General features: G+C 39.8%; 1 protein-coding gene across 1 annotated transcript in view; it reads left to right on the forward strand.

Moving 5' to 3' along the window:
- The first annotated feature begins 1,862 nt into the window (after nucleotides 1-1,862).
- The window catches only part of LOC105519575 (uncharacterized protein C10orf68-like), a 213,228-nt gene continuing 199,324 nt past the window's right edge, over nucleotides 1,863-15,766 (forward strand). Inside the window, exons 1-3 of the mRNA XM_011952950.1 lie at nucleotides 1,863-1,916; nucleotides 4,873-4,983; nucleotides 10,573-10,686. Coding sequence (XP_011808340.1) covers nucleotides 4,923-4,983; nucleotides 10,573-10,686 — 175 coding nt within the window. The 5' untranslated portion in view covers nucleotides 1,863-1,916; nucleotides 4,873-4,922. The remainder of the gene's footprint in view (nucleotides 1,917-4,872; nucleotides 4,984-10,572; nucleotides 10,687-15,766) is intronic.

Raw genomic sequence — 15,766 nt, forward strand, 5'->3', positions numbered from 1 at the left:
CGGTGTGTACGGTGGAGAGCCTTCCTTGGCTCTGTGCCAATCCCAGGCAGGCAGCTGTCCTGCCTCACTCCTCTCTGCTCTCCGTGGGTCACCACTGCTTCCTTGATGAATCCCAAGGTGGCCTCCTGGATGATCCAGTTGAAGAGCCACTTGCCACTTATAAATTTATAAGTTTACTTGCCACTCTGCCTTCTCTCCTGTGAAAGCAGTTCACACTAGCTGCCTCTAGTCAGCCATGTTGATCTTGAAATCTAGATTGTATTGCGGTTCCAAAATTATTTTAGAATTGTTTAGCATGTACTTCTAGAGAAACAAACCTACTGAAAATATTTTATGATGTGTGTACGGTCTATTCTCCACACACTTGCCCATGTATTAGGGCATATGTTAAATACTGTATTGATAGTTTACCTGTGTGAGTTCTTTTTTCCCTTTAATAGGTTCACTAAGTTTGCTTTCCGTCTTAGTTTCTTCTTATCCTTTATGATTTAGTTTTATTTTTTTTGAAATATATGAAACCTGAAACTGATTCCAAAAGTAAAAAAATATGCAAGGTATACTTAGAGAAGTTCCATTCCTTCCCTGCTTCTCCCTCTTTCATCTTGTAGGTAATCAGCTATATTGTATTCTTACATTTCACCTGTTTCATTTTGTAAAGCTAAGTATCTTTCTAATGTCCTTTCTTTCTTTTTTTTTTTAATCCTTCTTCCTTACCTAGCGGTGGCATACAAGTTTTCCCTTTTTCAGGTTTTTTTTTCACTTAACATTATCTCCTGGAAATCCCTACAGGTCAGTTTATAGAGATGTTTAAATTACTTTTACAACTCTATGTATAGCTATTTGTACCACATTATTAACCATAACTTTCTTTTTTTTTTTTTTTTTTTGAGACGGAGTCTCGCTCTGTCACCTAGGCTGGAGTGCAGTGGCCGGATCTCAGCTCACTGCAAGCTCCGCCTCCCGGGTTCACGCCATTCTCCTGTCTCAACCTCCCGAGTAGCTGGGACTACAGACGCCCGCTACCTCGCCCGGCTAGTTTTTTGTATTTTTTAGTAGAGACGGGGTTTCCGCCGGGCGCGGTGGCTCAAGCCTGTAATCCCAGCACTTTGGGAGGCCGAGACGGGCGGATCACGAGGTCAGGAGATCGAGATTAACCATAACTTTCATTAGACTATAGTTTATAACAAGCTCGTCCAACCTGCCTTATTTTTGTTGTTGTTGTCATTCTGGTCTGTTTTGTTTTAGGCTTTTAGCAGCCCAAAGCCATTGTTTTTAGTTTCTGTCTGTAGTGATAAGCGAAAAAGAGGAATGAAAAAGGGGCTTTACTGGCACAACCAGAAACAGAAACTAAGAATCTGTGACTGTATTCTCTCCCTTGGACACCCCTAGAACTTTATGGTATATAGTATATACATTGGCTTCTTCAACCAATATCCAATGCTTGAACATTTATGTGGTTTTGAGTATTTTGTAATTATAAATAATGCCATAATGATAAACTTGTACATATGTATTTTTATTGTTTGGTTTATGACATCTGTATGATCTATACAATACCTAAGAAAAATATAGACTAACTATATATGATTCCTAGAAATGTTTATAAAGTGAGAAAGCTTCAACATACAGCCATTTAAATTCTTTTCAGCATTTTCTCATCAAATCTATCATTATTGTAATTTAGCTATAACTTTGTACAAGTGACAGAGAATGCTCATGTAAATGTTTTATAAAATTGAAATACTGAAATTTCACAATAGATCCATTTTTCTATTTAGTGGAATAAATGTATTTTCTTTATGTAGCTCATAATGAAGTACCAAATGGAAGGCTTATAGTTGAACATCAAGAATCAATGTCAAAAACCAAATTGCAAGTAAAGAAACAAGAAACTTCTACACAGCAACCACTCACCAGTAAGTATAAAAATTACACATAACTTTAAATTATTTTAAATTCGTCACAGCAAAGGTATTTTTCTTCAGTTCATGAGTCTTGAATTTACAGAAATTTTACCTTGAACCTAAAGTGTGAATACCATAAGATAACTAGAGAACAAAAGCTAGAGTATTTATTACTTTTATTTAGTATTTCTGGTTGTAATGGTATTTTGTAGCCATGATCGTGTGCTCATTATTCACCAAGGACAATAACAGGCCAATAGTTGTGTTTCAAAGAGTGTGTACCTTTTATCCAACTCTAGGAAGTTACAGGTCCAAAAGCCCAATTTATTCCGCTGACCTATTCAGTAAGCTGCTTCCATTTGGCATCAATCAATGAACAGAAAATTTGCTGAGACCTGTAATTCAAATAAAGATCAGAGAAGCCAAGGGGAACAGTGGCATAGGAGGCTTGTTAGATGGACTCCAGGGCATTCTGTTGGTTGGGGCCTGCTCCAAGGTAGAGGCCTTTTTGGTAACTTTAAAATGATTGCAATCAGGATTCCATCAAGCGCAATGTGAGACTGCCAGTAGCAGAATAGGTTCACAAATTGCTTGGCCTCTTGTGTATTTGTTGCAATAGAGAGGGACCATAGTTTGACAGTTATCTCCTCAGGCATGAGACATGTTTCCCCTTTCTAGTTTACTCCCAGGAATTCCCCTTGGGTAACAAGGTCTTTGTATTTTTTATGTAATAATGGCCCCACCATATTGCTGCATTGGGCCAATACAACATCCAGTCCTTGCTGGGTAGTGGACTTGCCTGGGCCTACCAGTAGGGAGTCATCAATGTCTTGGAAGGTTAATTGGAACAAAACTGTTTCCAGATCATGGTTTTGTGGAGGGATTTTAAAGGTGTATTCCAACCTGTTCCATATAAGACAAACTGTTCCTGATCATCTGTGTGGACAGGAATGCTGAAAAGGGCATTTGCAATGTCGATTGCTTTATACCTACTTCCCTCAGCTTGGGTAATTACCTTTATGGACAGTCACAATGTCAGGTCATAGTAGTGTTCTAAGATGTACCATAGCATTGAGCTTCCCATAATCAATGGAGTTTATAGGCACCCAAGGCGATACACAGGCCAACTTAGTTATTGCATGGAGAAATAGTCTCATGAACATCTTTGGCTTTATGATTATGAAGAGCTGAGCAATAAGGGCAGTGATTTCTATTTCTCCCTCAGGTATTTTCTAGAGACAAATCTCTAGACACTTGTGGTTTAGTAAGTTTACAGTCTTCCACATGCTTCACTAAAATGACCTTAACTGCAGTATTTCCCATCAGGGCTTGAGGCTGATGTGATTGGGGGTTCACACAGAAGGTACTTCTATATCAATAATATATTCAGTAGAAGGAGTCATATAAACAGAGGCTTGTAGTGGCCCAGTGGGACCCACCCATAGTTGTGTTTGGGTAAAGGTCATGTTTTTGGTGGCTTCAGACCACACACCATGTAGCATTATCTGTTTCACCCTCATCCTGGTGTCAGAGATTGTGGAGATCAGTTATTGGTAAACTAGTGTTCAAATGGTGCAAGTTATGCAATTCTGCACTATGACCTCTTTGAACTCTGACTTGGTATACATCCTCAGGTGCCACTGTGGAAATAGGTCTGTTGGCTTAACCTGTAATTTTGTTTTGTTTTGAAAGCTGAGACTTCTGGGTAAACACAGACCATGTTCTCTGATTCATCTTAAGATCACTGTGATGGGTAGAGGAAATAGCACATGTGTTAGTTATAGGTATCACTACCATTTTGACTCTGGTGGGGCTGTATGTTGGCCCTATGCCCTACTGCCTGGCCAGAAGATCCTTAGTGGGGAGTCCGTCAAGCTCTTCTTTGAGACTTCATTGTTGAGTGACTAGACAATGCTTGCAGTGTCAGGGAACTCATCATGAGTGGGCCAAACTTTCAGAGAACAAATGATAGCCTATAGAGAAAGGAGAGTATCTCTAGTGCTCATATCTCTTTTTTTTCCCTGCCACCCTTCCTCATCTTCCTTGGACACTTTTAGGACACTCAGAACAAGGGGCCCTATTGTGACACACTATATACGGTGCCACTGTCGCACACTATCTTAACATGCTTACCTCCTTTATGGTAGAAGCAAACTACTCAAGTTCCTATAAACTCCTCAGGTCACTGGTGAGGTGAACCTGAGAGAACTTTATTCTTTCAAATTTAATATAAATCTCAAATAAATGTGTCATCATAGGCTGTCTGTTCATGCCAGAGACATATTTAGAGTTAACAATAGTCATTGGGTGCAACTCAGCAAGCAGTGTTTGCAGTGACTTGATAACAAACTACTTTGTTTTCTGGTTTATCTTTCTGTGTTTTATTTAATAAAGATAGATATCTCTCCATATTTTTCTTATTTCCTCTACTTTCTTACTTAAAAGATAGTATTCTAGATATTTTCCCTTTTGGTTTTTTTCCACTAAATATTATTTCATAGAAATATCACCAAGTCAGTTTGTAGGGATCTTTTTCATTCCTTTTATAACTGTATGTGCAGTTTTTTGGACCACGTTATAGTCCATAGTTGTTATGCTTTACTCAACAGATCTATGCTTGTACATTTAGGTGGTTTTGAGTATTTGCAATTATGCTGTAATGAATAACCTTGTGCATATGCATTTTCATTGTTTAGTTTATGAATATGTATTAATTGAAAATATAAAAAACCTAAGAAAGCCAGGGACTAAGATAAAACATATTCAAAGTGCAGGAATATTGATATGATGAGATAGTTCCAAAACACACCCATTGAAACTCTTCTCACAATTTTCATAGTAGATATAGCATCTTGGTAATGTATTCGTAACTCTATAAAAATGAGACAAAATGCCACTGCACACTGGTAAATTTGATTTCAAATAGATTTATTTTTAATTTACGGACTAAACACATTTTTTTCTGTAGCTCATGATAAAGAACCAAATGAAAATCTTACACTTGGGCATCAAGACTCAATGTCAAAATCAGAAATGCAAGTGAAGGAACAAGGAACTCTCAAAGGGCAAAGAATTACTAGTAAGTATAAAAAATAAAGATGACTTAAAATTATTTAAAAGTAAGTTCATCCGAAGGTATTTTTGCTTTGGTTCACAAAAGTTTTACACTTTGACTAAAATGTGAATACCCTACCATAATTAAAGAAAAAAAGGGAAATATATTCATACATTTTGGTTGACATTTCTGGCCCTTAGATTATTTCATGACCACAGGACACATAGTATCCCCCAAGGCTTTATAACAAATGTGTAATTGTCTTTCTAAAGTAGTGTGCCTTTCAGGCAACTCAAAGTAATTATGGGCCCAAAAACTTAAAACCTCTCACCTGTGGCCTTCTGCCATAGGCACCAATCAGCAAAGATATTGCTTAGATCTGTAACTCAAAACAGCAAATGGGGATCATAATAACCGAGGGGAAGGTAACCTAGGACACCTGTTTAAGGGCCTCTAGGGCATGCTTTTGGTCATGGCCCCACTGAAATGAAACAGAATTTCTGGTAACCCCATAGATGAATGAATGTCATCAAGGATCACACATAGGGAAAATGGGAGTGTATTTATCCGTATTTATCCAAACAGTTCCAGTAACTGCTGGGCTTGTTTGTTTGTTTTTATTTTTTCAGACAGGGTCTCACTTTCTTGCCCAGACTGGAGTGCAGTGGCCCAATCTTGGCTCACCGCAACCTCTGCCTCCCAGGCTCAAGTGATTTTCCTGCCTCAGCCTCCCAAGTAGCTGAGATTATAGGCATGCCCCACCACGCCTGCCTAATTTTTGTATTTTTAATAGAGGCGAGGTTTCACCATGTTGGCCAGGCTGGTCTCAAACTCCCAACCTCAAATGATCCACCCGCCTCAGCCTCCCAAAGTGCTGACATTGTAGGTGTGAGCCATTGCACCCAGCCTGGGCTTGTTTTTATTTGTTAGACCAGAAAAGATCAAAGCTTGGCAGTCTCCTCTGGAATGAGATGTCACCCCTTAGAGATCAATCCTAGGCATTTCATCCAGGTACTTGGTAACTGTATCTTGTCTGAACTAATGGCCTAAGACCCACTGGTGAGTCATTAGAGCAGCCAGTCCTTTTGGGTGATGTCCTTGCTTGAGTCCACTTAAATAATATAATCAATATAATGAAAGGCTAGTCCTCCTTTGGGACCAGGCCATTTAGAGGTCATTATGCATTGATGACAGATATTAGAGCAGTTTGGTAGCCTTGTGGAAGGATATTAGTTATGTTTTCCAACTTATTCTCTATAAGGTTAAACTGAAAATCTAAGTGAAAAAAAGATATGGAAAGGCATTTGAGATGTCAGTTGTTGCAAACCAAGTTCCTTCAGTTTGGAAAATATCCTGTATGACAACTATAGTTTCATGTGTCTTTGGTGCCCAGGGCTGTAATATAGCAATGGAACAGCAAAATCAATTGAGTCATTATGCACTTGAGGCTGTGTACAAGATCTACTTAGTTATTGAATGAAGAAATAGTCTCATGGAGAACTTTTGCTTCAGTAAGCTCAACAAATGACGACAGCCATTTCTGTTTCTTCCTAGGAACCTATTTTGGGAAATAAAGGTGCTAGGTGCTGTTAATCTGGATATTTACATTCTTCCATATGCCCAACTAAAATGACCTTAAATGCCTCAGTTCCCATCAGGGATTGGGATGAATGCAAGTAGGGGTTCACATAGAAAATACATCTATACCAACAATACATTTGGTGGGGGAGGGGAATAAAATGGAGTTTTGCAGTTGTCTGAAAGGATACTCTCACGATAGTGTTTGACTGAGGGTCCTGTTGGTGGTGCCCTCAGACGCAAAACCAGAGAGCATTACTTCTTTCCCCAGTTCCTGGTGTCAGAGGTTGTGGGAATCACAGCCACCTGTGCACCAGTATCCTAATGACCCTAAAAATGCAATTTCCTCCCACCTTCCCTTTAAATTTTGATGTTACCATGCATTCTCGGATTACCACTGGTAATATAGGGATCTTGGCCTAACTCTTAAATTTCTTTATTTTCGAGAGCATGAAGTTTGAGCAAAAATAGTGGAGGGTTCTCTGATTCATTTCAATATCACTGGGAGGTACAAAGGGAAGGGCACTTTCATTAGTCATAGGGGTCATCACAGTCTGGATTTAGTGGGGCTGTGTGTTGGTATCCATGGCCCACTACCTGGCCAGGAGATTCTTGGTGAAAAGTCCATCAGTGTCCTACTTCAGATTCCATCATTGATTAACTAGACTCAGATATTTCTTGGGGAGAGCCCTCTAGATCACCCAGGAGTGGATGCCAAATTATTTTTAGATCACACTGTTCACTGGTCACACATTGCTATCTTGGTGGTAGATGCTTTTTCCATGCCCAGAAATTTGTCAGTTAAGATCTGAATTGTGCCACAAATTAATTGACATTATCTTATAAGGAGGTTTAATTGAGCTAGTAAAGGCTATGAAATGAAACTAGAGATCTGCGTCTGGTCAAATCTTGTCATTACTGTCTTCACTCCATCAGTGACCTTAGAGACAGCCGAGTGGTCCAAGGGGCCATTATAGCCTCTGCAGATGATGGCCCAAACATGTTTTCCAGTTGTAGGGAACATGTCATGGGTGGGCAATCCTGTCAGAGCCAAAAATAGTATACAACTGAGGAAGCAGAGGGTCTCAGATGTTTGCGTCCTTCATTCCCCTTTCCTCCACTTCCTTAGGCAATATGGGCACTGTCAAGACTCTCTTAAGGAGACATTCTGTAGTGATTAGCTCCACAATATGTCCCTCTTGCTCTCTAAGTTAAACAAGATTATCACTTTATTGTGAAGGCACACTACCCATGTCTCTTAGTGCGGGCAAAATGATCATCAGGACTTTGCGCTGTTTTTCATTGAAGCATGAGTCTCAATAACTGACTACATTACAGGCTGTCCACCAGTTTTAGGGGAGTGCCTAGGGCTAAGAACAGTCATTAGGTGCAACTCAGTGTGCAGAGTCTACAACTTTTTGAGCCCATTAACTTAGGGCCATGAGCAGTAACCACAAAATTACTTCCCTAGCTTTCTCAGAGCCCATCTGCTAGATTTTTCAATTGACTCACTGGTTATCTTGGTATGTGAATCAGAGGATAAAGAGACTATTGTTCCACGTCAGAATTGAAAAGCTCATGTAAATAATACATTAGCATTCTAGAAAACCCCATGGTGTCTGCTGGCACTAAGACATGATTGACATGACTGGCAGAGTGCCCTGTGGGATGCTGAGTCTCTTGCAATTTGATCCAGTAGTCTCCCCATTCCCTTTCCACTGAGAGTGTCCTGCAGGCTCACTAGCACCTACCAAAGTGTTCCTTCCAGAAAGGCTTTGTGCTTCATTGACCACCCTGCTGTTTGTGGTAGTTTGTCAGAAACAGAAATGCCAGTTTTTGAGTTGGTCTATTAAGTAACAGGCCAAACTCAAAGTAACAATTAACCTTATTCACTTACGAGCATATTAAAAGCCATAGGCTAGATAGAGGCAGGTCCCCACTCTACCAGGGTCCCATTTTACCCCACAGAAAAGCACTTAGCAAGTGCATCAGTGTAGACTGTGTGAGTGGGCATGGGATGGGGTTGTCTCACAGTGGAAGGAGCCCCAAACAAGAAGCTATTTTCCATTTTATGGACCCTGAGGCTGAGTTAGCTGGAACTCTGAACCGCATGAATACCTTTAGTTATTTGTTCCCTCTTCTAATTCCTCTCAAATTGAGTTCAGATTGCTTAACATATACTAGAACAACAAACCAACTAAAAAGATTTTGTGATTTGTTTGCACTCCACCTCCACCTCTCATGTCCAATAGTGAGGGTTTATGTCAAATACTATATTGATGAGTTATTGCTTTTAATTTTTTCTTCAATGATTTCATTTCATTATTTCCTTTTAGTTTTCATCACACCTTCTTTTCCTTGTTGATTTAATTTTGTTTTTGAAATCTGTAGGCCATGAAAGTACTTTCAAAAGTAAAACAATATATATGCAAAAAGTTAGAGGAGTATATTTTCTTGCCCAGTCCTCTCCCCTCATTTTGTAGGTAACCAACAACATTGTTTCTTATATCTTTCCTCTGCTTCTTTTTGTAAAGATAACTATCTCTGTATTTCCTTCTGTATTTTTTTCTCATTTCTTCATCTTCCTTCCCCAAAGATGGCATTCAAGTTTTCCCCTTTATAGGTATTTTTTTCCTTCACATTATTCTTTGAAATCCCTTCAGGTCAATTTATAGACATGTTTAATTTCTTTTACAGTTACACTTACAGTTGTTTGTACCACATTATTTACCATATGTACTATACCATAGTGTGTGGTACAGCACATACTTGAGTAACATCATTTTGTTCAACATCGTTTGATTATAATGTTAATAAGAAAAAAAAGTTGATTCCTAGCCAGGCACATGGTCTGGAGTTAGCACATTCTCCCTGTGTCTGCATGAATTTTCTCTAGGTGCTCCAATTTCCTCCCACAATGCAAAGATATGTGTATTAGGTAAATTGGTGTGTCTAAATGGTCCCTGACTGAGTGAGTGTGGGTATGTGTCTGAGTGCGCCCTGATATGGCATGACATTCCGTCGAGGGCTAGTTCCCCCCTTCTGCTCTGAGCTTCTAGGATATGTTCCAACCACCTGCAACTGTTAACTGGAATAAGTAGGCTGGAAATCAAGTGAATGAATGAATACAAATTATTGTAAAATAAAAATTCATATACAGTAATTATACAAATGCGTGACAATAAATAATGTAGTACAAAAGCAGTCTGTAAGCTACCGTGTTTGTGATTGCTTTAAATTATATGATGGGAGGAGGCGTTCCTTACAATTTTGCTTTGCTTTTGATTTATTCCTTTGAATAAATCAAGGAGTGCATTCCTTGACTTAACTCACCACCAGTATGACAACCATCACTCACTGATTAACCACAAATTGGGTAAATAATTGTCTTACTTGTTTTTATTATTTTTTCTTAAATCTATGTATAGCTCACATTTATTTTAGCGTTTACTATTGGAAGTGTTTTGGGTCTTTATTTCGAAGTTTGTGATGTTTTTGTTACAAATAAATACTGCAGGAACTTAACTCTTGTTTATGTCAATTTGCCTATGGTAAAATCGGTTTCATTATGTGTCATTTTGCTTAAGGTCACAGTTTCCAAGATTCTATCAATGACATTATGTGAGGACTTACTGTATATACATATCTCAGTTTATTCAACCAGTCTCCTCTGCTTGAAAGTTTATGTGGTTTTGACTATTTTGCAATTACATGTATGATATAATAAATAACATTGTATGTATGCATTTTTATTTTTATCTCTGTGAATATGTATTAACCTAAAGTATAAATAACATAAAGAAACTAGTGACTAATATGTATCAGATGCCTAGAAATGTTATGAAATAATGAGCTTCAACACACACCCATTAAAAATGTTCTTATAGTAGTCATGTCACATCTGGATTTATGATAATTTACTTACAAATTTATCAAAATGAGAAAATTTTGCTACACAATTGCAAGTTTGAAATCTAGAGATTTCACAGTAGGTCTGTTTTTCCATTAAGAGACTAAATGCATCTCCTTATGTAGCTCATGAAGAAGAACCAGGCAAAAATCTTGCACTTGAACATCAAGATTCATTGTCAAAACAGGAAATGCAAATTAAAAAAAATGAAAAACTTCCTAGAGAGAAAAGACATAGTAGTAAGTATAATAATTACAGGTAACTTTAAATTTTAAAAGTTAATCTCATTAGATCATTTTTCTATGGTTCATGACTATGTAGTTGAGCATACAGTTTATAGAAATATTACATGTTACAGTGTGAATACCTTAAAATAACTAGGGAACAATAATATTTGATTGGAATTTCTGGTCTTGAGACTATTTTATGGCATGCTTATGTGCTCAGTGTCCACCAAATCCAGTAAAAGTCATTAGTCTATCAAAGGGTGTTTACTTTCAGCCAACTGTAGGAGATTATGGGTCCAAGTGTTCAACAGGAACCCTGGGACATGTGGCAATATCCTTCTGTCATAGACTCTAATTGGCAAACAGAGAGGTTGGTGAGATGTGTAACTCAAATGACAAAATGTATCAGAGAAGGCCAAGGGGAAAAACAGCCTATGTGGTCATTGAAGGGTCTCCAGAACATCCTGTCTTTAGGCTGCACCTAAGGGTAGAGGTCTTCTTGGTAACCTGATAGATGGTGTCATGAAGATGTTCATGAAGGGAATGTGAGAGCTCCAGTCTGGGCTTTCCTTTTATTTGTTGGGGCTGAGAGTGACTAAAGCTGAGAGTGACCTAGCACTTGCTGGGTGGTGTTTTTGTCTGGGCCCAGTGGAGGATGCGATGAATATAGTGGAAGGCCAGTGCCTCATCTGGGATTGGTGCTGTTTTCATGTCATAGCCTTGAGGAGGACGTTAAAGGTGTAATGCAGCCCATTTAATGTAAGAGAGACTGATCTTGATCATCTTTGTGGACAAGGATACTGAAAAGGGCATTTACAATGTCAATTGCTTTATAACCATTTGCCTCAGCTTGGGTAGTAGCCTCTGTGATAGTCATAATGTCAGGTAACACCAGTGCCAAAGACAGAACTATGGCATGAGCCACCAATAGTCAATTATTTTGTAGGCACACAGTGCCTTAAGCAAAAGGCCAGATGGTGAACTTTGGCTTCCTTAAGCACAGCAATGAAGACATTTTTTTTTTCCCCTGACAGTCGATAGTGTTTTTAAGAGACAAAGACACTAGGTGCTGGTAGTCTGGCTGGTTTAGTCTTCCATATACCCCACTAAAACGGTCCTAATTGCAACAATTCCCCTCAGGGATGGGGTTGAATACAGTCAGGGGTAGACATAGACAATGTGTCGTAGCAACAACCCATTCAGTAATGGGTGCCATAATGATGGAAGAAGTATGTAGTGGCTTGAAGAGACCTACCTGTAGTCAGATCAGGATCTTGGTGGTGGTGGCCTCCAGTTGAAAACTAGAGGACATTATCTATTTCCTCCTCATTCTCATGCCAGGGATTTTGGGGATCACAGTCACCTGTGCACTATTATGCAAAAGGCCCAAGAAATGAAATTCTCCATGTCCACTTTGAACTTTAACTTTGATATAGGGCCTCCATTCCTCACTGGGGACATAGGGATACTGGCCATGTGATAGTCTTGTTTTCTGTTTTTTTTTAAATGAAAATATTTACATAAAAATTGGCAGGGCTCTCTAATTCTTTTCAAAATTCAATGGGAGAAGAGGAGAGCAGCATTTTTATTAGTTATAGGGGCCAGCACTGGGCAGACCCTAGGAGGCTGCCATTGAGCCCACAGTGGCACACTACCACCAGGCCATGAGTTAAGTGAAGAGCCCATTAATCTCCTTTTGTGAGTCCTTATTTTTGGGTAACCAAACCTAGAGATCACTTTAGTGAGGCCCTTACTTAGATCATTGAGGAGTGTGTGCCCAATGACTATTTTTATGTTGCTGTCTCTGATGATCTCTTTTTGCTTTTTTGTAGCAGTTGCTTCTTCCATGCTGAGAAATTTGTCATCTCTAGCCCATTGATTACAGTATCACAACAAATGAAAAAAATTATGATCTAGGTCAGTGGTCCTCACCTTTTTTCACACCAGAGAAAGTGAACAAATTTAACATTTTTTCCATGGACCAGGGCCGAGGTGGGGGATGATTTTGGCATGATTCAAGTGTTTGTGCACTTCATTTATATTATTATTACATTGTAATATGTAATGAAATAATTATACACCATAATGTAGAATCAGTGGGAGCCTTGAGCTTGTTTTCCTGCAACTAGATGGCCCCATGTGAGGCTAATGGAAGACAGTGACAGATCATCAGGCATTAGATTCTCATGAAGAACACACAACCTGGAACCACCCAAGATGGCCGAATAGGAACAGCTCCAGTCTACAGCTCCCAGCATGAGCGACCAAGAAAATGGATGATTTATGCATTTCCAAATGAGCTACTGGGTTCATCTCACTGGGACTGGTTGGACAGTGGGTGCAACCCATGGAGTGTGAGCCAAAACGGTGGGGCATCACCTCACCCGGGAAGCACAAGGGGTCAGGGAACCCCCTTTCCTAGTCAAGGGAAGCCGTAACAGACAGTACCTGGAAAATCAGGACACTCCCACTCTCTTACAGCACTTTTCCAACAGTCTTAGCAAATGGCACACCAGGAGATTATATCCCACGCCTGGCTTGGTGGGTCCCACACCCATGGAGCCTTGCTCACTGCTAGCATAGCAGTCCGAGATGAAACTGCGAGGTGGCAGCAAGACTGGGGGAGGGGTGTCCGCCGTTGCTGAGGCTTGACTAGGTAAACACAGCAGCTGGGAAGCTCGAACTGGTTGGACCCCACCGCAGCTCAACAAGGCCTGCCTGCCTCTGTAGACTCCACCTCTGGGGGCAGGGTGTAGCTGAACAAAAGGCAACAGAAACTCCTGCAGACTTAAATGTCCCTGTCTGACAGCTTTGAAGAGAGCAGTGGTTCTCCCTCCATGGAGTTTGAGATCTGAGAATGGACAGACTGCTTCCTAAAGTGAGTCCCTGACCCCTGAGTAGCCTAACTGGGAGACACCTCCCAGTAGGGGCCGACTGACACCTCATACAGCCAGGTGCCCCTCTAAGACAAAGCTTCCAGAGGAAGAATCAGGCAGCAACATTCACTGTTCTGCAATATTTGCTGTTCTTCAGGCTCCGTGGGTGATACCGAGGAAAACCTGGTCTGGAGTGGACCTCCAGCAAGCTCCAATGGACCTACAGCTGAGGGTCCTGACTGTTAGAAGGAAAACTAACAAACAGAAAGGAATAGCATCAACATCAACAAAAAGGACATCCATACCAAAACCCCAAATGTAGGTCACCATCATCAAAGACCAAAGGTAGATAAAACCACTAAGATGGGGAGAAACCAGAGCAGAAAAAGCTGAAAATTCTAAAAACCAGAGTGCCTCTTCTCCAAAGGATTGCAGCTGCTTGCCAGCAACAGAACAAAGCTGGATGGAAAATGACTTTGACAAGTTGAGAGAAGTAGGCTTCAGAAGATCGATAATAATAAACTTCTCCAAGCTAAAGGAGGATGCTTGAAACCATCTCAAGGAAGCTAAAAACCTTGAAAAAGGATTAGAAGAATGGCTAACTAGAATAAACAGCTTTGAGAAGACGTTAAATGACCTGATGGAGCTGAAAACTGTGGCACGAGAACTATGTGATGCATGCAGAAGCTTCAGTAGCCAGTTCAATCAAGTGGAAGAAAGTGTATCAGTGACTGAAGATCAAATGAATGAAATGAAGGGAGAAGAGAAGTTTAGAGAAAAAACAGTAAAAACAAACCAACAAAGCCTCAAAGAAATATGGGATTATGTGAAAAGACCAAATTTACATTTGATTGGTGTACCTGAAAGTGACACGGAGAATGGAACCAAGTTGGAAAACACTCTTCAGGATATCATCCAGGAGAACTTCCCTAACAAAAGGCAGGCCAACATTCAAATTCAGGTAATACAGAAAAAGCCACAAAGATACTCCTTGAGAAGAAAAACCTGAAAACACATAGTGGTCAGATTCACCAAGGTTGAAATGAAGGAAAAAATGTTAAGCAGCCAGAGAGAAAGGTCGAGTTACCCACAAATGGAAGCCCATCAGACTAACAGCAGATCTCTCAGCAGAAACTCTACAAGCCAGAAGAGAGTGGGGGCCAATATTCAACATTCTTAAAAGAAAGAATTTTCAACCCAGAATTTCATATCCAGCCAAACTAAGCTTCGTAAGTGAAGGAGAAATAAAATCCTTTACAGGCAAACAAATGCTGAGATATTTTCTCACCACTAGTCCTGCCTTACAAGAGCTCCTGAAGGAAGGACTAAACATGGAAAGGAACAACAGGTACCAGCCATTGCAAAAACATGCCAAAATGTAAAGACCATCAATGCTAGGAAGAATCTGCATCAACCAATGAGCAAAATAACCAGCTGATATCATAATGACAGGATCAAGTTCACACAAAACAATATTAACCTTAAATGTAAATGGACTAAACGGTCCAATTAAAAGACACAGACTGGCAAATTGGATAAAGAGTCAAGAACCATCAGTCTGCTGTATTCAGGAGACCCATCTCACGTGCAGAGACACACGTAGGCTCAAAATAAAAGGATGGAGGAAGATCTACCAAGCAAATGGAAAACGAAAAAAGGCAGGGATTGCAATCCTAGTCTCTGATAAAACAGACTTTAAACCAACAAAAATCAAAAGAGACAAGGCCGTTACATAATGGTAAAGGGATCAATTCAACATGAACAGCTAATTATCCTAAATATATATGCACCCAATACAGACGCACCCAGATTCATAAAACAAGTCCTGAGAGACTTACAAAGAGACTTAGACTCCCATACAATAATAATGGGAGACTTTTAACACCCCACTGTCAACATCAGACAGATCAACAAGACAGAAAGTTAACAAGGATATCCAGGAACTGAACTCAACTCTGCACCAAGTGGACCTAACAGACATCTACAGAACTCTCCACCCCAAAGCAACAGAATATACATTCTTCTCAGCACCACATTGCACTTATTTCCTGGACACTTACACTCTCCCAAGACTAACCAGGAAGAAGTTGAATCTCTGAATAGAACAATAGCAGACTCTGTAATTGAGGCAATAATTAATAGCCTACCAACCAAAAAAGTCCAGGACCAGACGGATTCACAGCTGAATTCTACCAGAGGTACAAGGAGGAGCTGGT

This window comes from Colobus angolensis, unplaced genomic scaffold (genome assembly GCF_000951035.1).
Source record: "Colobus angolensis palliatus isolate OR3802 unplaced genomic scaffold, Cang.pa_1.0 Scaffold352, whole genome shotgun sequence".
Classification (NCBI taxonomy): domain Eukaryota; kingdom Metazoa; phylum Chordata; class Mammalia; order Primates; family Cercopithecidae; genus Colobus; species Colobus angolensis.